This window comes from Scyliorhinus canicula, chromosome 12, assembly GCF_902713615.1.
Source record: "Scyliorhinus canicula chromosome 12, sScyCan1.1, whole genome shotgun sequence".
NCBI lineage: Eukaryota > Metazoa > Chordata > Chondrichthyes > Carcharhiniformes > Scyliorhinidae > Scyliorhinus > Scyliorhinus canicula.
Genome location: NC_052157.1, coordinates 131,849,439 through 131,873,027, shown reverse-complemented (window position 1 = coordinate 131,873,027; position 23,589 = coordinate 131,849,439). Strand labels below are relative to the sequence as shown.

Sequence of the window (23,589 nt, the reverse complement as noted above, 5' to 3'; positions counted from 1 at the left end):
ATTGTAAGTGTTATCTGATAGGATTTTGATACTTGCCAAACTTGTGTGGTCAGGTCACCATATTCGCATGGTACAAAATATAGCCACTATCACACAACAAAGGAATTTGTGGTTTAAAACTTAGAAATCAACATCGATGCACTCACTGCTAGAGCCAGGAGAACAGCTCCAGTAGGATTTTGCTATCCCAACTGTGCACCTCATATGGTAGTGATGCTGCAGCCTATTTAAAAATAAAAATACATTTCTTAAAGAGTAAACGTATCTCTATTTTATCAGAATCGATTAAATTTCTTTATGGGGGTCAACCTCAGTTCTATACCCTTCTCCAGCCCTCTGAGAATTGAGCATTCCTCAAATTCTGGTCAGTTGTGCACCCTCCATTCCATATCTTCAGTTGTTTAAAGCCTCGCATTCTGGTTTCCCATCCCCAAACTTTCCAATAATGTTTTAAAACCACCTCGCTGACCAAACTTTTAGTCATCCATCTAAAATCTCATCCTTCTACTCCGCGCCCATTTTTGTTTGACTTGGAACATTTTACACATTAAACGTGTTATACAAAGGACTTTTTTTATTGTGTCATGATTCACCTTTTGAGTCCTTACTTGACCATAGTGTATACTAATATGGAATTGCAAATTTAACTTGTGACTGTAACTTAAGTTTGGGCTCAAACAGGAATGCTTCTAGACTACACAGCTCAGCTTACGAAATGAACTCTGAAACAGTGGGTCGCCTTCCTGTGTTTCCCCATGGTTACTTTGTCTCTTGCGTTACCATCTCTGTTAAAGAAGTAACCTGTAGCTTGGGCATGTATGGTACAAAGTTATATTACTGCCTTTTCCTGCTGTTATGATGAGTTATTCATTTATAATTGGTTTGATCATGCTCAAATAATGACTGACAGGCAATTTAAACTGAAATGAAGAGTTGATTGATAATATAATTGAGTTTTATTTATATTTAAATTACATCAGATCTAAATATAGTTACATTAAAAGTGTAATTCTAATACAGTCACCTATGCCACTAATATGTAGGGCCAAATAATTTTAGTTAATGCTAAGGTTATGATTGCGATCACAGTATATTTTAAAAGATGAAATGACGTGTTTGTAATAAAGAAAACTATTTCTGTTTCCTGGTAGGACTGGAACACTTTCCTGCTGAGGTTTAATGATTTGGACTTGTGCATATCTGAAAATGAAACTTTAAAACACCTCATTAATGAAACCACCACCCCAGAGAGCACTGTAACAAGTGGGCAAATGCGATCTTCCACACAATCCCCATCAGTTCTGGAAGATCCTGGATCAATAAACATTTCTGTTTCTATCACACTCACATTGGATCCTCTAAAACCTTTTGGTGGATACTCGCGCAATATTACGCACCTTAGTGCAACTATCTTTGGACTTCAGATTGGACTAACAGGTAACAGTACTGAAATCAGTGGGATCATTTTAATATCAAATATCACTTTAAAAAATATCCAATATTTTCTAATTCAAGATTTTATACAAAAAATGCCTTTTGAAATGATTAAATTGGTGTTCTCTCTTTTGCAGGAGGCAATTTTGAGAAAGAGGGGAGGTATTTATTATGGTTAATATGTTGGTTTGGATTTTCGAGGCGGATAGGGAGAGATGAGAAAAATCCTGACTCGGCCTCTTAGCTTTGGGAGAAAGTACCTGCAAAGGTGGAATTTTTATTGCTGGGGGTGGGTGAGGGCTCGAGTTGGGCCAGCTGACTTGGAAGAAGTGCGGAGGCAGCCACAGGTGGGCTGTTTAAATGGCCTGGCTCAGTCCATGAGACTTTGTTCCAGAGGGAAAAAAAACATAAAGTACCCCCTCACCACCACAGACACTACCTATGCCTCATCCATGGCACCTTTTGCCTGCTTTCCCCCACTCCCTATGATCCCTCATGCATAATGAGGCTTGGCTAAGAGTCTAGATGGCTGTTACAAAATGAGAATACCTGCACCCCAAAGGAAACATAGTTTGATTGACAGCTCAGACACTCTGACCTCTGCAGTCAAGTTCACAATGTTTGTTGATGGAAGTTAAGTGATTTCAAAGGTTTGTGGTTTTTGAAGCTTCAAAGGGGTTTGGATGATTGACCCTTTTATCAGCTTGGTTCCAGACATTTTTTTCCAAGCAAAGGAGAAGATTATCAATGGAATTAACTTTTTTCAAGACTTGTAAGACACACCACTGTACACTATGGCATTCATTGGTTCTACAAGGTGTACAGTAAGTTAGTCGACATGGAAGTGCCAGTGGTTTGTATATGGGCGATGAGGAGCATTGTGGCTGGGTGGAAGGACAGCTTGGCATAGGGGACATGAGGGGATGGATGGTAGGACAGAGTGTGGCATGAGGTGCCTGAGGTAATGGGTGAAAGGTGTAACTTTTCATGGGGGCCATGAACTTTTATAATGAAAACAGAAAATGCAGGATTAACTCAGGGGTCTGGTAGAATCTGTGGGGAGAAAGTTAACATTTCAGATCTAAATAATCCTGCAGAACTTTTAAAAGGTCCTCTTGTTTGCACTAGGGTTCACAGCCCCTCTTTACGGGCACTGAACCACGACTTTTCAAAAACCCTGTCCAACTCCATGAAAATTGCAGAGGAGTAAGGCACGTCTATCCATGAATGGAGCTGGCTAGGCCAGGAGTGCTGAATGTGGGATTCTGACTAGTACCAGCCCACACCTTTTAAAGACACTCCTGAAAATTAGACAGCCTGGGAATGGGGTCAGGTATTCTGGCATTGGGACTCGCCCACCATGTTTAAAGGACTCGTGAGTCAACTTGACTTAGTGAAATTCCAGGCTGCCATCTCCAGCTAAGTTTGGATATTATGGAAAGGCAAACTGGGGCTTCTCTTTAGTTATCAGTAAATTTTGAATTTGCATTCCCATTCCAAGTTGGAAACAGCTGCATACAAAAACCAAGATCGATCAGCACTGATCCCTGTGCTGCAGAATGTCCAACCCTACTTTAGACTGAACAACATGCCTTTGCCATAAGCTGCTTAATCTTCTGTCCATGCCCTCTGAAACTACTTGTTGTACATTTTATTGACGGTCCTTCTCAAAATCCATGTGCATAACATGTCCCTGTAAGTTATGTGGCTGCAATCCAAAGTTCCAAAGCAAGCTGTGCACAATTTGATTTCTCTAACCAACTGCAGGTGGTAGCTGAGCAAAATATTTCATCCATGCACTCCCAAGAAAGAAAAATCTACTATTTCACCTTTCTCTACAACGTTGGCTGTTTAAAAATAGCATTGCATTCACATTAAATTGAGTTGCATATGAAGATTGTGAAATAGATGATGTTGCATGACCCTGGCACTGCCTCCTTGTAATATTAGTGGCTTAATGTGTTTTAACAATATGCTATATAAATGCAAATCATTTGTGATTTGCTTCAGATTAGCTTTACCGTTTATATGGGTCAAGTATGTTACGTTTGCATTCTCAGGACTTTGAGATGAAACTCAGTACACATACGAAGTTTTTATATTGAAAGGCTGACAGAGTGGGTGATGACTAATAGATGGAAATATTTAATGCCTTTTGACTGTTGTATTCTATTTGCTGCCAGTACGTTTCTCTATTTGCACTTTTAATATATCTTGCTTGATGTTTTAAATTATTTCATAATTTTCAACATTTAATTCTTGCTACGGTGTTAGTCAGGTGAGGAGGAGGAGTAGGAAGGCTCCCCTGTTTTCCTACACCTTGTTTGACCACAACAGATTCTTCCATTTAAAAAATGCTTATAAGTCTTTTTAAAAAGAAAAGAGAATAATATTCATTGTGCTAGACACCTCGCCTAAATATAAATTCACCGACTGTGTAAGGGGAAGGATAGATTAACCCGTTTTTTTTCCAAAAGTCCAAAAATGTCAGTTCTCTGTGGATTCAACATATTGATGGGTTGGGTGGGGAATTGAAGGACTGAAGGCTGATAAATCACTAGAGCCTGGTGATCTACATCCCAGAATAATTAAGGAAGTGGCTCTAGAAATATTGGATACATTGGTTGTCATCTCACAGGATTCTTTAGATTCTGGAACAGTTCCTGCAGATTGGAGGGTAGCTAATGTAACTCAACTATTTAAAAAGGGAGTAGAGAGAAAACGGGGAATTATAGCCTGATGTTGGTAGTGGGGCAAATTCTAGAATCCATCATCAAAGATTTTATAGCAGAGCACTTAGAAAATAGTGGCAGGATTGGATAGAGTCAGCATAGATTTATGAAGGGGAAATCGTGTTTGACAAATTACTGGAATTCTTCAGGGATGTAACTAATATAGTTGATGAGGGGGAGCCAATAGATGTGGTATATTTGGGCTTTGAGAAAGCCTTTGGCCAAATCACGCATAAGAGATTAGTATGTAAAATTAAAGCATGTGGGATTAGGGTTAGCGTATTGAAATGGATAGAAAACTGGTTGGCAGACAGGAAACAAAAGAGTAGGAATTTGCGGGTCTTTTTCAAGTTGGCAGTCAGTGACTAGTGGGGTACCACGGATCGGTGCTGGGACCCCAGCTATTCACAATATGTATGAATGATTTTGATGAGGGAACAAAATGTAATATCTCCAGATTTGCGGATGACACCAAGTCGGATGGCAAGATGAGCTTTGAGGAGGACGCAGAGATCCTTCAGTTGATTTAGACAAGTTGAGTGAAAGGGCAAATGAATGGCAGATGCAGTATAATTTGGAGAACTCACTATTATCTAAATGGCCATAAATTAGGAGAGGCGAATGTGCAAAGAGACCTGGGTATCATCGTACCAGTCGCTGAAGGTAAGCATGCGGGTACAGCATGCGGTAAAGAAGACAAATGGTATGTTGGCCTCCATAGTGAGAGGATTTGAGTACAGGAGCAGGGATGTCTTGCTGCAATTATACAGGGCCTTGGTGAGGCCACACCTGGAATATTGTGTGCCGTTGTGGTCTCTTCTAGTTCTAGAGGAAGTGCAGCGAAGGTTTACCAGACTGATTCCTAAGATGGTGCGACTGGCGTTAGGATTGTATTTTCTGGAGTTCAGAAGAATGAGAGGGGGATCTCATAGCATCCTATGAAGTTGTAACCGAATTAGACAGGTTAGACGCAGGAACGATGTTCCCAATCGTAGGTGTGTCCAGAACCAGGGGTCACAGTCTGAGGATCCGCGGTGATCATTTAAGACAGGGATAAGGAGAAATTTCTTAACCCAGAGAGTGGTCAGCCTGTGGAATTTGTTATCACAGGAAGTAGTTGAAGCCAAAACATTGCATGTTTTCAAGAAGCAGCTAGATATGGCACTTGAGGCAAAGGGGATCAAAGGATATGGGGAAAAGCGGGATTAAGCTATTGAGTTGGATGATCAGTCATGATCATAATGAATGGCAGAGCAGGCTCGTAGGGCCGAATGGCCTTCTACTTTTTATGTTTTTGTACAGGGCCCAGAGATCTTTTAGAATTCTACAATGGGATGATTTAAGGATGTTGGACGGTTTCTGTTGGATGCCCTGGAGTCGAGTTGCTGGGTGGGATTTTGGACCCTGCTCGCGGTATAGAGCTGGTTAAATGATGGGTGGGGCCTGCAGGGTGGATGCAGACAGACAGAGAGAGAGAGAGCCCACCTGGAGCCATCATCGTCGGCATCTTTCCTCCTGTTCTGTGTCTTGGAGAAAAGCAGTTCTTTGAACACAAAAGAGGGTTAATTCACTCATCACACAATTTCCTCTGTCCAACTCACCAGTTGTGCAAGCACAGTCATAGAAAGTTAGTTCCAGGTCCATGGCTTAGACATTAAATTATGGCCAGGCGAGTTACTTTCTCAGCCAGGGCCTGCTGTCCAAAGTGACTGTGTCAAATGAGTTGTTCCATACCTAGCTCAATACCCAGGTGACAGCCTGGGATATCTTGTGAGTGGTCAGGAAATGGGGTCATTCCCATTCCTACAAGGCGATTATTTTGGGTTATTCTAGACAGGCTGACATTTTAATGGCTTTGGAATTTCTAAGCTACAGTAAAGTAAGGCAAATGTCCGACTATCTTGAGCTGCTTTTTAAGTCACCAAAATTTCAGTCTTTTAATATTCAGCCAGTGGTTTCAGCCCAATAAATAAATGGTCATTTTCAATAAAAATCATGGCTTTAGTCTTTGAATGTGAGACTTCTTAATTGTGAATTGGAATATAAAGAAATATATGTAACTAAATAATTTTCAGTCAAATTTATGATTGTCAAACAAACATATTTCTTGGGTATACGTTATTAATATTGGGCTTCTGGAATACACAACTTATATGTCACTAATGGAACTTCACGGGACTGTTTTTACTTGGCCTTCATGTCCATTTTTAATGATCGGGTTTTCTAAATACTAAATATATCTCTGGGGAATATAGCTTTTAGTTCTAATTGAGTTCTTGAATTTTGAACTCGATACAATCTCACCCCCGGAAATACCTGCCACGTGGAGGCTTTATCTCTCATTTACACCCTCCTTTAATAATTGTGTTTTAAAAAGAAGGTTCTGTGATTGTTTTCTAGGACATGAAGCACATGAAGAAATTAATATTACATTTACACTACCAACTTCCTGGAATTCTGATGAGTGTGTACTCCATGGCCACTGTGAGCAGATGGTTTACTCAACGTGCATGACCGTCACAGCCACAGCTAATGTTTTTCCTGTCACAGTGTGAGTATTATTCTGGAACTGGTGGGATTTTCAAATGAATGTGCAGGGAATCCTTAGTTTCTAATTGACTTGCAGTTTTTGAACCAGGAACCAATGCTATTTGCTATTGAATAAAATTTTGCGCAGAATTTGTGAGAAAACTTGCACTGAGCTGATGTCGATGCTACAGTTAAGTTTATCCTTATTTGGTACTGGCTCTGAATAGCACAAATTAATTTGGCTGCATTTGGTGCCTGTGATTTACTTCTGCTTGACAAACACTCTCCCAGCTCATGGTGTTGTCCATAATTTGTATGTCCCTTCATGGTGGCACATTTGACAGCACCAGGGACCCGGGTTCGATTCCAACCTTGGGTGACGGTCTGTGTGCAGTTGGCACATTCTCTTTCGGAGGGTCGGTGCAGACTCAATGGGCTGAATGATCATCTCCTACACCACGTATTCTATGAGATAGTTAAGGCCACTATTGTTTGCTAAGCCATGATATCTGGAATAGGCCTTTTTTCTGAAAGACCATTCTTGCTGACGTAGGCTTGGGACCTGATTTCTTGCCCTGCCTCCTGAATGGATGGCAGTGAAAATTGACTACTGACGCAAAAAAAAAGGAGCTAGAAAACCTTGCTGGATGAAACATCAGCAGACAGTGTGCCAAGAGCCTGCCTTCAGGCAGAGCGCATGTTTCCTGAAAGTTTGAAACTATTCTCTTTATTGTTTTTTAAGTAGCAGTCCTAATAGTCTTAAAAGCAGTGAGTCATTGAGGGTTATTTACATAGAATTTACAGTGCAGAAGGAGGCCATTCGGCCCATCGAGTCTGCACCGGCTCCTGGAAAGAGCACCCTACCCAAGGTTAACACCTCCACCCTATCCCCATAACCTAGTAACCCCACCCAACACTAAGGGCAATTTTGGACACTAAGGGCAATTTATCATGGCCAATCCGCCTAACCTGAACATCTTTGTGACTGTGGGAGGAAACCGGAGCACCCGGAGGAAACCCACGCACACACGGGGAGGATGTGCAGACTCCGCACAGACAGTGACCCAAGCCGGAATCGAACCTGGGACCCTGGAGCTGTGAAGCGATTGTGCTATCCACAATGCTACCGTGCTGCCCCTGTCTTTCAAAGCTGCTTTCAAGTTTGAAGTAAAATTTAAATTATTTTTTACAGCCAGCCACCACACTGCATCCCTGAAACGTACAATAATGCAACCATCTGGTATAAAATTTTCACCACAGCTAGAGATGCAAATACAAAATATTCACAGGACTACAACCCGTTTTGGTGTTATAAAGGAGCAATTGGGAAAGTCTATCATGCGCTCAATCCTAAACTCACGGTCATTGTGCCAGATGTAAGTAATGCATTCTCTTGTACATGTAAAAAAACAAATTATTATTTTACTTCTCTTTATGGCTCCATGCCAAGCTGTCAACAGTTTAACATTGCCTAAAGATTTTTAAAAATATATTTTTATTCTCTTCCTTTTTCACATTTTCTCTCAAATTTGTGTCCACCATCAAGTAACAATAATCAGTAATGAATATATGTCAATCCCCATATCAATAACAACGATCCCATCCTCCCACCAAACCCCAAACATTAGCTCGCATGTTGACATAAACAAATGACAAAAAGGAATCTGGAATCACCCATAGTCGCCATCAACACACACCGCCCCCTCCCCCCAACTAATGTTCGATGTTATCCAGTTCTTGAAAGTGCATAATGAATAATGCCCATGAATTGTAGAACCCCTCCATCCTTCCCCTCAGTTCAAACTTAACCTTCTCAAGAGTCAAGAATTCCAACAGATCCCCCTGCCACGCCAGGGCACAGGGTGGAGAGGTTGCTCTCCATCCCATTAGGATCTGCCTTCGGGCGATCAATGAGGCGAAGGCTACAACATCTGCCTCAGCACCTGTTTCCAACCCTGGCTGGCCTGACACCTGGAGGGCACGGGTCCAGTTTCACATGCACCACGTTAGAGATAACCCTACCTAATAGGGTGGGGAAGACAGATTCAATGGTAACTTTCAAAATGGGTTTAAATAATTACTGAAATGTGAAGAATTATTGGGTGATGGAGGAAAAAGGGGAATGAGATTAATTGGATAGAGCCAACAAGAACCGGCATAGGGATAACATGCCAAATGATCTATATCATTCAGATTCTTTTTAATAAACAATTTTATTGAGGTATTTTTTGGCATATAAAACAATGACATTGTATAGTACCATACAAAAGGAAAAGCAAATAACACATAGTGCAAACCACGACTCCGTCACCTCCGGGCGAACCCCGATAATGAACCTATCAAGGCAAACTTAACTTTTCTAGACCGAGAAAGCTCGCCATGTCCGATAGCCATACTTCGGTCTTCGGGGGCCTTGAGTCCCTCCATGCCAACAGTATTCGTCGCTGGGCTACCAAGGATGCAAAGGCCAAGACGTCGGCCGCCTTCTCCTCCTGGACTCCTGGTCCTCCGACACCCCAAAGATTGTCACCTCAGGACTCATTGCCACCCCAGTTTTCAAAACCTGGGACATGATGTCCCCGAATCCCTGCCAGTACCCCCTGAGTCTAGGGCACGACCAAAACTTGTGCACGTGATTAGCCGGCCCACTGGAGCATCTGACACACTTGTCCTCCAGCCCAAAAACTTTACTTATCCGGGCTACCGTCATGTGGGCCTGGTGCATGACCTTAAACTGGATCAGACTATCAGACTGAGCCTGGCACACGTTGCGGTCGTGTTTACTCTGCCCAGAGCTTCTGCCAAAATACCGTCGACCATCCCCCCCCCCCCGAGCTCCTTTTCCCACTTAAGCTTCAGGTCATCAGTCTGTGTAACCTCTGCTCCCATTAGTTCTTTGTAAATATCTGAGATTCTACCCTTACCTACCTCTCCCCTAGAAACTACCCTGTCCTGCCTCCCCTTTGGCGAGAGGCAGGGGAAGGACGGCACCAGTCTGCGCACAAAATGTCGCACCTATAAGTATCTAAAGTCATTCCCTCCCGCCAGCCCGAATTTCTCCTCCAACGCGCTCATGCTCGGAAAGCTCCCTTCCAGGAACAGATCACCCACCCTCACAATCCCCGCCCTCCGCCACAGTCGATACCCACCGTCCATGTTCCCCGGGGCAAATCGGTGATTGCCGCAGATTGGGGTCCACACCGATGCTCTTACTTCCCCTTATGCCTCCTCCACTGGCCCTAGATCCGCAAAGCTGCCACCACATCGCTATGTTGGCCGCCCAGTAGTAGTTGCTAAAGTTCGGCAACGCCAGCCCCCCTCCCCTCTGCTCCTTTCGAGCATCACCTTCCTCACCCTAGGGGACTTCCCGCCCAGACAAATCCCAGGATAATTTTATTCAGCCTCTTAAAGAAGGACCTCGGGATGAAAGTGGGGGGAGACTGAAATATGAACAAGAATCTCGGGAGAATCTTCATCTTAACAATCTGCACCCTCCCCGCTAGCGACTGTGGGAGCGCATCCCAGCTCCGGACCTCCTCCCTCACTCGTTCCACCAATCGGGACAGGTTGAGCTTATGCAACCTTCCCCAGTCCTGTGCCACCTGTATCCCCAAGTATCTAAAGCTTTCTCCTATCAGCCTGAATGGCAACCCCTTCAGCCTACTCTCCTGCCCCCTTGCTTGAATTAGGAACAACTCGCTCTTAGCCATGTTCAATTTATATCCTGAAAACCGGCCAAATTCCCTCCGGATTTCCATGATGCCGTCCATCCCCGCCATTGGGTCCGCTACGTATAACAACTGGTCATCCACGTAACGAGGCTTTATGTCGTCGTCCTCTCCCCCCGGACCTTTCTAGTCTTTGAAGCTATCGGAGCAATTGCCAGCGGGTCTATGGCCAGCGCAAACAACAGTGGAGAAAGAGGGCAACCCTGTCTTGTCCCGCGGTGTAGTCTGAAGTAATCTGATGTCGTCCTGTTTGTCCTTACACTAGCCTCTGGTGCCTGGTGTAACAGCCTAACCCAGTCAATGAACCCCTCCCCGAAGCAAAACCTTCCCAGCACCTCTCACAGATAGTCCCACTCAACCCGGTCGAAAGCCTTTTCCGCATCCATAGCTATCACTATCTCTGCCGCCCTGCTCTCCCGGGGCATCATGATCACATTAAGCAGCCTTCTTAGATTGGACGCCAGTTGCCTACTCTTTACGAACCCAGTTTGGTCCTCCGCAATTACGTCCGGTACACAGTCCTCCATTCTAGTCGCCAAGATCTTGGCCAGTAACGTAGCGTCTGTGTTGATCAAAGAGATCGGCCTATGAGACCCACAGGCCTCCGGGTCTTCATCCTGTTTCTGAATAAGCGAAATAGTGGCCTGCGACATCGTCGGGGGTAGGACCCCTCTGTCTCTTGCCTCGTTAAAAACCCTGACCAGCACCAGCCCCACTATCTCGGCAAACTTTTTGTAAAACTCCATCGGATACCCATCCGGCCCTGGGGTTTTACCTGACTGCATGACCTTCAGGTCCCCCCAGTACCTCTTCGATCCCAACCAGGGCCTCCAGTCCGTCTACCAACCCTCTACCCACTCTTGATAAGGTCAGTCCGTCCAGGAATCATCTCATCCCCTCTGGTCCCCTGGAGTGTTCCGGTGTACAGCTTACTATAAAAATCCCTAAACACCTTGTTCAGCCCTGCCGGGTCCCCCACCAGATTTCCCTCCCCATCCGCTATCCTTCCTATCTCCCTAGTTGCTTCTCTCTTCCTTAATTGTTATGCGAGCATTCTGCTGGCCTTCTCTCCATGCCTTGCCTGTAGTCAGCACCCCGAACTCGGCCTGCAGCCTCTGTCGTTTCCTAAGTAACTCTGGCCTCGGGGACTCCGCGTAGCTCCTGTCCATCCGTAAAATTTCCTGAACCAGTCGGTCTGTTTCTGTCCTGTCTGTCCTGTCCCGATGGGCCCGGGTTGAGATCAGCTCCCCTCTCATCACTGCCTTCAGTGCCTCCCAGAGCACTGCTGCTGAGACTTCTCCGGTGAGAAGGTGACCAAACAGGTGGACGAGGGTAAAGCAGTTGATGTGGTGTATATGGATTTCAGTAAAATGTTTGATAAGGTTCCCCACGGTAGGCTATTGCAGAAAATACGGAGGCATGGGATTCAGGGTGATTTAGCAGTTTGGATCAGAAATTGGCTCGCTGTAAGAAGACAGAGGATGGTGGTTGATGGAAAATGTTCAGCCTGGAGTTCAGTTACTAGTGGTGTCCCACAAGGATCTGTTTTGGGGCCACTGCTGTTTGTCATTTTTATAAATGACCTGAAGGAGGGCGTAGAAGGATGGGTGAGTAAATTTGCAGATGACACTAAAGTCGGTGGAGTTGTGGGCACTGCGGAAGGATGTTTCAGGTTACAGATGGACATAGATAAGTTGCAGACCTGGGCTGAGAGGTGGCAAATGGAGTTTAATGCAGAAAAGTGTGAGGTGGAAGGGGGCGTAGAAAAATTTACATAAATGTGTTGCTGTACACATGGAAGGGGGCGTAGAAAAATTTACATAAATATGTTGCTGTACATATGAACATACAGTGCAGGAGGCCAGTTTGGCCCATCGAGTCTGCACCAACCCTCTTAAGCCCTCACTTCCACCGTATCCCCGTTATGCAATAACCCCTCCTAACTTTTTTGGACACGAAGGGCAGTTTAGCATGGCCAATCCGCCTAACCTGCACATCTTTCATCTGTGGGAGAAACCGAACCGCTCACGGGGAGAGTGTGCGGATTCCACACGGACAGTGATCCAGTGGGGAATTGAACCTGTGAAGCCACTGCTGCCCTAAATACATTTATAAATTCTTTTAAACTACCTTTGTTTTCCTATACGTATAAGTGATGGACTGACAAGCTGAGCATAGTATCTTTCCCCTTGGGGGAAAAAAAGAGTGGGCTGGGCTAATGGCATTCTTTAAAATTATAGAATGGACGCAGAATATTTCCACTTGTGGAGAAGAGCAAAACTGGAGGCCCTCAATAATAGAATAAAAGGGGCAGCATGGTGGCGCAGTGGGTTAGCCCTGCAGCCTCACGGCGCCGAGGTCCCAGGTTCGATCCCGGCTCTGGGTCGCTGTCCGTGTGGAGTTTGCGCATTCTCCTTACGTGGGTTTCGTCCCCACGGGCCCAAGGATGTGCAGGCTTGGTGGATTGGCCATGCTAAATTGCCTCTTAATTGGGTACTCTAAATTTATAACCCAAAAAAATCAAATAAAAGAAAAAAAAAAGAAGAAAAGTGTGAGGTGATTCCTTTTGGAAGGAGTAACAGGACGACAGAGTACTGGGCTCGTGGTAAGATTCTTGGTAGTGTGGATGAGCAGAGAGATCTTGGTATCCATGTACATAGATCCCTGAAAGTTGCCACCCAGATTGATAGGGTTGTTAAGAAGGCATACGATGTGTTAGCTTTTATTGGTAGAGGGATTGAGTTTCGGAGCCATGAGGTCATGTTGCAGCTGTACAAAACTCTGGTGTGGCCGCATTTGGAGTATTGCGTGCAGTTCTGGTCGCCGCATTATAGGAAGGATGTGGAAGCACTGGAAAGGGTGCAGAGGAGATTTACCAGAATGAAATGAAAATCGCTTATTGTCACAAGTAGGCTTCAAATGAAGTTACTGTGAAAAGCCCCTAGTCGCCACATTCCAGCGCCTGTTCGGGGAGGCTGGTACGGGAATTGAACCGTGCTGCTGGCCTGCCTTGGTCTGCTTTCAAAGCCAGCGATTTAGCACTGTGCTAAACCAACCCCTAGTTGCCTAGTATGGAGGGAAGATCTTATGAGGGAAGGCTAAGGGACTTGAGGCTGTTTTCATTAGAGAGAAGAAGGTTAAGAGGTGACTTAATTGATGCATACAAGATGATCAAAGGATTAGCTAGGGTGGACAGTGAGAGCCTTTTTCCTCGGATGGTGATGGCTAGCACAAAGGGACATAGCTTTAAATTGAGGGGAGATAGATACAGGACAGATGTCAGAGGTAGATTCTTTACTCAGAGTAGTAAGGGCGTGGAATGCCCTGCCTGCAACAGTAGTGGACTCGCCAACACTAAGGGCATTTAAATGGTCATTGGATAAACATATGGATGATAAGGGAATAATGTAGATGGGCTTTAGAGTAGTTTCACAGGTCGGCACAACATCGAGGGCCAAAGGGCCTGTACTGCGCTGTAATGTTCTAGGTATCATTTATCTGCAGGTAAATCTGCATGCATTTCCTGAGTCTCACACACACTGCCTCATTCGCAAGAAATCCTGATAAAATCCACATCGTCCCAACGAGGGGCATACACACTGACCAAGACTACTGTCACCCCTTCGAGCTTGCCCCTAACCATAACAAATCTGCCGCCCCCGTCCGCAACTGTACCCTACGCCTCAAATTGAACCCTTTTATTAATTAGGATCGCAACCCCCCCCCCCCCCAGTCTTAGTGTCGAGCCCCGAATGAAAGACCTGACTAACCCAGCCCTTCCTTAACCTAACCTGGTCTGCCACTTTTAGGTGCGTCTCCTGCAGCATGACTGTCCGCCTTCAAAACCTGCAAATGCGCGAACACACGCGCCCTCTTCACTGGCCCGTTTAGCCCTCTTAACATTCCAGGTGATCAGCCTGGTTGGGGGGGCACTTTGCCCCCCCCTCCCTTTGCCGATCAGCCATCCCCCCCAGCCATGCGTCGCGCTTTCTCTGGCCCACCTCCTGGCCGGCTCCACCCATCACCACCTCAATGATGCCATGTCCAGTTTCCATCCTCGCCAGCAGATCAACTCTCTTCTCTCCCCCCCCCCCCCCCCCCCCCAACTTAGTAACACCATCTTACCACCTAACCTCTGCTCTAGTCTAACTTTATGAATAAACCCACACCTGGCTTCCGTTGACTAGCCCACCCAGCTAGCCTGGTGGCTCCCCACTTCGGTGCCAGTGCGTGTCTCATCCATTGTTCCGTGGCTCCCCTCCCCCCGGCCCACCCATAACACTTCCCCAAACCAGCCCTGCTTAAACACACACTCTATACAAGTCAAAGACATCCCCTACAATAGTGCAATTTAGATCAAACAGCTAGAGATAAGAAGTACCAGGCACTCTCAGCCCTTCCCCATCACAAACAGAAAACGACTGCAAAAAATTCCCCTGAAACCCCCATCATAACGACACCTTTTTAACTATTTTATTTTTTATTTTTCCCCGTACCAAAGCTCCAACCAAACAAGAGACCCCAAAAAGGAAACATTTAGGGAAACCACGAAAAAGAACAAGAAAAGCACATCACAACCAAAATACATCAACCTAAAAAGGTCAAAAAGAACGGACCCAAGCATGCAGGCATCTCTCAAAGCGAGAGAGAAACAAAATAGACTTAAAAGTTCGAACATGAGTCCAAGAGTCCTCAGCTCAGAGCCAGCCCTTGCTTCTTAACGAAGTCCATCGCCTCCTCGGGTTCCTCGAAATAGTGGTGCTGGCTCTCGTATGTAACCCATAGTCGTGCTGGAAAAAGCCGCCCAAATTTCACCTTGTTCTTGTACAAAATCTCCTTCACCTGCCTGTAGCCTCCCCTCCTCCTGGCCACCTCAATGCTCAAGTCTTGGTAAACACGCAGGGTGCTATTGTCCCAGGTACAGCTTTGTGTGCTCTTGGCCCATTGCAGAACCCACTCCTTGTCCAGGCACCTGTGGAACCGGACCACCATCGCTCGTGTGGGACCCCTCGTCGCGGCTGCCTCACCTGCACTCTCTGTGCCCTGTCCACCACCGGTGGGTGAGGGAACACCTGGTTCCCCAACAGCTTCTGAAACATACCCTCCACATACGCGGCGGCATCCAGCACCTCAGCCCCCTCCGGGAGGCCAACAGTTCTTACATTCTGCTGGCGAGATCTGTTGTCCAGGTCCTCCAGCCTTTCCAGGAGCATTTTTTGCTGATCCCTCGGCCTCCGAATCACCCTGTCCGCCACCGTTTGAAAGTCTGCCTGCTCCTCCACTGTCTTATCCAGCTTCTGGAGCTTCTCAGCCTGATCATCCAGCCTTTTTTCCAATCGGTCCATCGACTTCTGGAGCGGCTCCAAATGATCACGCTTCAGAGCTAAAAAGCCCTCCTGTAGCAGCTGCTCCATTGTCGGCTGGGCTGTCGGCTCCTTGCTCTGGACACCGGCCATATTGGTCTCTCTCACAGCCTCCACTGTGCACTTGTTTGACCACTTCTTCTGCTGTTTACGGTCCCTCCGGCTTCTTAAGTCCATACAACTATGGGTTCAGTGCCTGAGTACTATTGCTTTCTAGTTCCACGCTCAAAAGTGCAAAATGTCGGGGGGAAAGGTCCAAAAGTCCGACCGAAACGGGAGCCACCAGATGTGCGACCTACTCCCTCATAGTCGACACCGGAAGTCCCATCATTCAGATTCTTTATTGTGTAAACCATGGTTAAATCTTTGAACTCATTTCCCAACTGAGGAGGATTGCAGAAATATAAGGGGACGATATAAATGGCAAAACATGTAAAATGAAGAATACAGGTGGTGTATTGTTGATTTAACCCACTTTGATTTTGGTCCTGATACTTTTGCACAAAAATCCATTTTATTCACAGGATGATCGATCACTTATTAATTTACATTTGATGCATACCAGTTATTTTTTGTTCGTCATGGTGATTACAATATTCTGCTATGCGGTTATCAAAGGACGACCAGGGAAAGTACGACAAAACAATAGTGAATTCTGTCCAGAAAAGGTAACTCCTTCTTTTTCTGTGACTCAGCCCGATTTAAAGAAAAATTATACTCTGATCGTGATGCCTGTTAAATACAGACACTAACACAGTCCATAATTGTGAGTATTAAATCATTCTCATTTTCCTAATCTAAAATGGTGTGTTGGATCAGTACTACTGTCTAGAATTTAATTTTCAACATCAACTAAATATTGATGGAATGCATTTAGCAGATGTCTTGGTGCTTATATTTAAATTCTCAACACATAAAAATTCTAAAAGAATATTACTTGTGTATTTAGTATTGTCCACATATATTATCTGCTACATTTGATTATTGAACACCTCGATGCCCCTGGAGTTTTATAGTTATTTGAATATTGGTAATCCTGCACTGGAAATGTTAGCCTTGAGTATTCCTTAACTGTTCTGGCACTATTTCTCTGCTTTTCCCAACCAGGAATCAGTGTAACCAAGACTCTAGTCTGTGCTATGCTGGCTTTATTAACTAAGTGAGCAAACTAGACAAATAAACAGGCCTAGTTATAGATTGCTGCTAAATTAATTGACTAATTAATTTTGATCTTTATCATTGCATACATTTTTTTCTTTTTCAGGTTGCACTATCTGAGGCATAAATCAGCTGCATTACTGGAAGTGGACAGATTGTAGCATTTGCACGTTAAGCCCAAAATAATGGGTATTGACGCTTTGAACGCAGTGTCCTGAAAAGTTGGTTTATTCCAACCAAAGACATTTTAAGTGCCTGTATTTACTTTGTACATATTTGTAAGGATATATCCAAACAAGTCCATCGATGCACTTGTGCCACATGCTAACTGCGTTTTTTTTTAAAAAAGACAAAAAAAAAATCCATCAGCCTGGGTGTATAGAAATGAGGCTCAAGAAGATTAACCATGCATTCAGAAGCATTTTTTTCTGTAGAAGCTTTTTGAACTCTTGAACTTTGTCGAGTTGGAAGAAAACTTCAAGGTTGTATCAAATGTATAAATAATGTGTTGGAAATATGTGCTGTAGTGGTATATGCTGCAGTTCTGACACCAATGGTCTGTTAAGTATTTGGAGTTGATGTGTATATGTAGTTCAGCACAATTATTATCTCTTAATGCTTGACAGAAAGGCATTAAAACTTGTGGAACTTGGAAGAAGACAAATATATATTATAGTGCATTTCATTCAGTACTGCTTCAGCTTGCAGGAAACGGATACAGATTTCATTGTGCAGTTTACACTACTGTCCCGCATAATTGCTTGCTTAGAAATGCCAGTGTTGGCTGTATTATCCGTATGGCTTGCTGGAATAGTGCACCATTTCCTTTGTCTTCTCTGTCCTCCACCTGCCTGTACCACCCTCCCTCGTCTCTTGCCCCATCTCCCACACTCCTGCAAATCAGTGTATTTGCATGTCTGTAAACTGGTCCACAAACTTGCCTTAATAACCGTCATCTTTCTATTGGTCTTTATTTGTCTTTTCCTATTTATAATCCGGTTGAAAATATAATGAAAAATATGCCCTCTTCACAGGTTATTGTGTTGAATTCACATTACTTATAATGTTGGCAGTGATTGTAAAAAGAAAGGAACTCCCAAGCTGTCAAATTTGCTGAATTTCAGCATTTTGCACCCCAAAGAGTAAAGTAACCCATGTGATCTTAATACTAGTATGTTGCTTTGGTACACTTTAAATATTAATCAAAAGAATTGGTGAAATTGGTCTCTTGAGGCCTCAATTTAAAAAAAAACACTACTACTTTGGGTTTCTGTAGAATAATAGATCTTTTATGATGTGTGCTTTGGTCCTTCCCCAGTTCATTCAGTAAGTTTTGAAATGAACCGTAGTTATTTGCTGGATTGAATCAAAGCCACATGGATCCTCGGTCCATACCCTGATAACTATGAATCCATAGTGGTAAAAAGCAATGAAGAATGTGAAAATCTTCCCATTTTTGTGTACTTTTGGATATAACTTTTATTTCCCCCGAGCAGCTTTCTTTTAATATCTACACACACAACGCGACTTAGAGCTACTGAGGTTGGTTTAGTTTCGAAACTGAAAACATATAGTTTTGGCAAGCAGACTTTCATTTAAGCATATGGTTGGTTGACTGGTGCTCAATTATGCTGAGATCAAATGATTTACAGCTTGACGCTGCCTGTTTTTAAAAAAAATTCTTTCTTCCGTTAGATGCCAGCTCAGTACTGCATGTAAAATGTGCGGGCGCTAATTAGGCTGAATTTAAAATGAAGTACATTCAAGTCTGCCAGCCTTGATTGGAGTTGCAACCTGTTGCAGTTTTGGCTGGTATGTTAAATATTTCATGGCGTACATGTTGCACAGCACATCCGCAGAGGTCGCTTATTCTCCACTCCCTTCTCTTGATTTGACTGTGGAGACGTGTTAATTCAGAGCTAGTGCATAAACTAAGATTGCCTATGTAAATGTGATTTTTTAACAGTAGTCATGTTGCCTCAAATCTTAGTTCATTGGCAAAGTGCCTGAGCACTAGTTAGAATGCCCCATACTTTGGTTAGGAAGGGAAAACTTTGTGACTTGTGTTGCTTGCCGTCTTGTTGCATGGTTGTAATCATAGCACATTATTTTATGACAATCTTTGATTTCTGGGGTTTCTGTGCTTTTGGGTAAAATTTGCATATGCTTTTGCTGAATAAAAGAATCCAATGATTAAACGTTGTATTTGCCTTAATTAGAATTATATTATTGATCTGTGCTGAACAACTTTTGGATCTGTCTGTATTTCATTGCTTTGGGGATATAAGAATGTAATATATTTGCATCTATAATAATTAAAATGAGTACATTTTGGAACACTGCATTCATAAATATAACACAATATATTGTTCGTACTGCTTAAAGAAAAACATGTTGAATGATTGCCACATTCAATATATAAATATGGCATAATCTAACTTCATAATTAAATCAGTTTTCAAATTTCAATCAAAAGAATATTGATTTTAGTAATATTGTCTTAAATGCAAATTTCATTATTTATTTCCATGTTGGTCTTGTGCAAGGTAAGTCCAAGCATCAAGACTTAATTTGCCCTGTTGTTTGACATCAGTACCAGTTGATTTAACCAATATATTAACAGACATATAGCTGTCCAGTATTTGATCAGCATAACCCCTAATTGGAAAGCTCAAGTTAAAATTTCAAAAATGGTAAAGCTGACCTCAACCCACCTCCGGTTTTAAGGGTGGTTGGTGAGTTTATGGATGACTGAACTGCTTTAATGGATCAATCATTTTAATATTTTAATAAGTTAGTATGGCTCAAATGTAACGTTGGCCAGGTGGGTTTCCTGGGCCTTGGGGGGGAAACCTGGCAGCTGATGGGAGGTGTAAATGGTTGGATGGCCTCTCTCTCTCTCATGCTCTCTCTCTCTTCCTCTTTTTCTCCTCTCTCTCTCCCTCTTGCCGCCCCCCCCCCCCCCCCCCCCCCCCCCCCTCCAAGTTCCAAGCAAGCTTACCTGCTTCTATCCAATCGGTCTTCATCCCCTGAGTTCAATCCCTTGTATCTGACTTGCCTCTCTGTGCCATTCCCAACCCTTACTTCCCGATGAATTTCTGTCCAAATGGCAGAGCATCGCCCCTGGCCCCCTTCCTCATGTTAGATGCATCTCAGCAGTGACTGCTTACCCACTGGATAGCCAGTCAGCCTGTCCTTCTGTTTCCTAATGCTGATAAACTGATGGGGGAAAAAAATTATAGGTGTTCCTGGTATTAAATACAGCATGGACGCCTGTACTTGTGTTCACGTCTCACCGCTGCTCCATTATAGTGAACTACTGTTCTCTTTTCTGTGCTTTTTGCATTTAAGGTGTCTCAGCCTTGGTTTAAAATTTGTTCTTTCCAATGTGCTTTGGAATCCTGCCATAGCTTTCACTCTCCTTCCATAGCTTTCACTCTCCTTCCATTTCACTGCAGACATTCACTGTGTAAAAAGCTATGCAAGTTCAAGTTGTAGTTGAAGGGTCTTAACTTTTTAAGAAGTCTTAATTTCGAAATTAACAATTTAATTCTCATCCTTTGGAATGGTGCTAATATGATCTTTGCATCCAGAAATTACTTAAGATTATTCTAAGTTGATGAAATGACTGGCTACTGGGTATAAATTCTGAACATCACCATCTTACTGGTATCTAACTGGGTTTCCCAGGTAGCTATAATGCTCGGCGGCTGGAACCTTTAATAGAAAAATGATCTAGAACATACAGTGCAGAAGTAGGCCATTTGCCCCATCGAGCCAGCACCGACACACTTAAGCCCTCACTTCCACCCTATCCCCGTAACCCAATAATCCTTCCTAACCTTTTTGGACACTTAAGACCAATTTAGTATGGCCAATCCACCTAACCTGCAGGTCTTTGGACTGTGGGAGGAAACCGGAGCACCCGGAAGAAACCCATGTCGACACTGGGAGAACGTGCAGACGCCGCATAGACAGTGACCAAGCGGGGAATCGAACCTGGGACCCTGGTGCTGTGAAGCCACAGTGCTTTCCACTTGTGCTACTGTGCTGCTCTTAACCCTGCCACTTCCTAGAAAATGGGGAGTTGGTCATTATTTGAGAAGGGATGGTCATCTTGGTAATTTAACTACCGTAGTTTCCGGACTATAAGCCGCTACTTATTTCACACGTTTTGAACCTCGCGGCTTATACAACGACGCGGCTTATTTATGGATTTTTCCCGCTTTCTTTTCACTAAACCAATGAAATTGCGTAACGGGTCAAGGTAAAACAATGTAACTTTTTAGTTTACTGTTTAGATTAAATCGAGCGCGCTCAAACATCCCATCATTCTGATTACGGTAGTCATTTTGTCACCCTCATCATGGCAAAGACACGGAGAAATGCATATGATGCAGCTTTCAAGTTGAAGGCGATCGATCTGGCTGTTGGAAAAGGAAATAGAGCTGCTGCACTAGAGCTTGGTCTTAATGAGTCGATGATAAGACGTTGGAAACAGCAGCGTGAGGAATTGACTCAGTGCAAAAAGACAACTAAAGCTTTCAGAGGGAAGAAAAGCAGATGGTCCGAACTAGAAAATGAGCTCGAAGACTGGGTCAACATGCAGAGAGCAGACGGCCGAGGTGTTTCAACTGTACAGATCCGACTGAAAGCCAAAACAATCGCCACCGCAATGAAGTTTGAGAATTTTAGAGGTGGACCATCGTGGTGTCTCAGATTTATGAGACGTAAAGGCCTGTCCATCAGGGTACGGACGAGTTTGTGTCAGCAGCTCCCTCCCGACTACGAGGAAAAAATTTCAAACTTCCGCAAATTCACTGATGCAAAGATAGCAGAGCATTCCATTGGCCCGCACAATATCATAAATATGGATGAGGTTCCTCTGACATTTGACCTGCCTCTCACTCGGACTGTCAACAGGAAAGGTGAATCATCCGTCATGCTGAAAACAACTGGGCATGAAAAAACGCACTTCACCTGTGTTCTGAGTTGCACGGCATCGGGAGAAAAGCTTCCACCGATGGTGATTTTTAAACGCACGACGATACCAAAAGAAAAATTCCCTACAGGAATTGTGAAAGTCAACAAGAAAGGATGGATGACGGAAAGCCTAATGCATGAATGGCATACGGAGTGCTACGGCAAGCGACCGGGAGGATTCTTTCACAGGAACAAGGCATTGCTCGTTTTGGACAGCATGAGGGCCCACATAACAGATTCTGTGAAAGAAGCCATCAAGAGGACAAACTCAATTCCAGCTGTGATTCCTGGGGGCACAACAAAGTATTTACAGCCACTCGACATCAGTTTAAATCGTGCATTTAAGGTGGCGCTTCGTGTTCAGTGGGAGGCTTGGATGACAAGTGGGGAGAAATCCTTCACTAAAACGGGCCGCATGCGAAGAGCAACTTATGGTCAAGTCTGCCAGTGGGTCCTGACAGCGTGGAGCATTGTTTAAAAAATCCACTATCATCAACGGGTTTCGAAAAGCTGGATTGCTGCGTGTTGAAGAGGGCAGCATGAGCTCAGCAGGAAATTTGCCTCCGGATGAGAGTGATGAGAGCGACAATGAAAACAATCCAACATCGGATGAAGCAATTCTGAGGCTATTCAACTCTGACACTGAAGGAGATGACTTCAGTGGTTTCAGTGCACAAGAGGAGGATAGTGACTCTGATCACCTGGGTTGGTGATATCTTGATTACGATCAGTAATAAAATACTTCTTTTTACACATGATTTATTTATTTTTAATGTTTCAAACTGATGATTCTATGTTAATCTTAAGAGCTTAATCGGATTGATTTCACTCCACAGTGACCAATGACTTTCTTGGTAGGCTATTCTTTACCGCTAATTTTTTATTTTTGTTACAAGCCGTATTTCGTTAAAGCCTGTGTAAAGCTCATTTGTTTCAATGTACCGGTAAGCACCTGCGGCTTATATACGTGTGCGGCTTATTTATGTTCAAAATAAAAAAAAATTCAAAATCAGTGGGTGCGGCTTACAGTCAGGTGCGCTTTATAGTCTGGAAATTACGGTATATTCCCTTATGAATGATGCAATGTTGACCATTTTGTTTGAAGATAGTTCAGTCTCCCACCAACTACATCTCGGTCATAAATAAAGATAGTGACACTGATTTGTGGAGGATGTCACTGGTATCACTGCCATTGCCCAGATTTCTTACCCATAGACCAATTGTATTGCCTTCCCATTTTCCAGAAGATGCTATATCATAGATTAGTCTAATATGCGGCACCTTATCAAAGACTTTCTGAAAATCTGCGTAGGTGGTATTATGATCCTGGACCAGACCCCAACAGCAGCTGGGATACTTAAACCCCAATATTACATTTTAATTTTGCAAGACTGTGAGGGAAGGATACTTCGCACCTGGAGTGATTAATTCAAAATAGGGATATGATATATTAAAAACTCTTATATTAACAAATCTTTCACATCACACAAGGAAATAGATTACAATTACCTCTTAAACAATGCTAATCAATACAATGACATAATAACCCTTCAGTGATAGCTTTGTTTCTACTCGAACATCAAAACATCTCCAGACCCAATCCACTTTTAAATACAGTTCGACTCGGGACTACTTGCTGTAAAGACATGTCTTGGTCACTCC

At 43.7% G+C, this 23,589-nt stretch overlaps 1 protein-coding gene across 3 annotated transcripts in view; it reads left to right on the top strand.

Annotated features, from left to right (window-relative positions):
- tmem248 (transmembrane protein 248) overlaps positions 1–19,147 on the top strand; it is a 43,297-nt gene extending 24,150 nt beyond the window's left edge. For 2 of the 3 annotated variants that reach the window (XM_038814151.1, XM_038814152.1), the window contains 5 exons: positions 1,152–1,437; positions 6,567–6,717; positions 7,888–8,071; positions 16,311–16,552; positions 17,051–19,147. In XM_038814151.1, coding sequence (XP_038670079.1) covers positions 1,152–1,437; positions 6,567–6,717; positions 7,888–8,071; positions 16,311–16,538 — 849 coding nt within the window. In that variant the 3' untranslated portion in view covers positions 16,539–16,552; positions 17,051–19,147. The remainder of the gene's footprint in view (positions 1–1,151; positions 1,438–6,566; positions 6,718–7,887; positions 8,072–16,310; positions 16,553–17,050) is intronic. The other variant, XM_038814149.1, reaches the window with a different exon arrangement.
- The last annotated feature ends 4,442 nt before the right edge of the window (positions 19,148–23,589 follow it).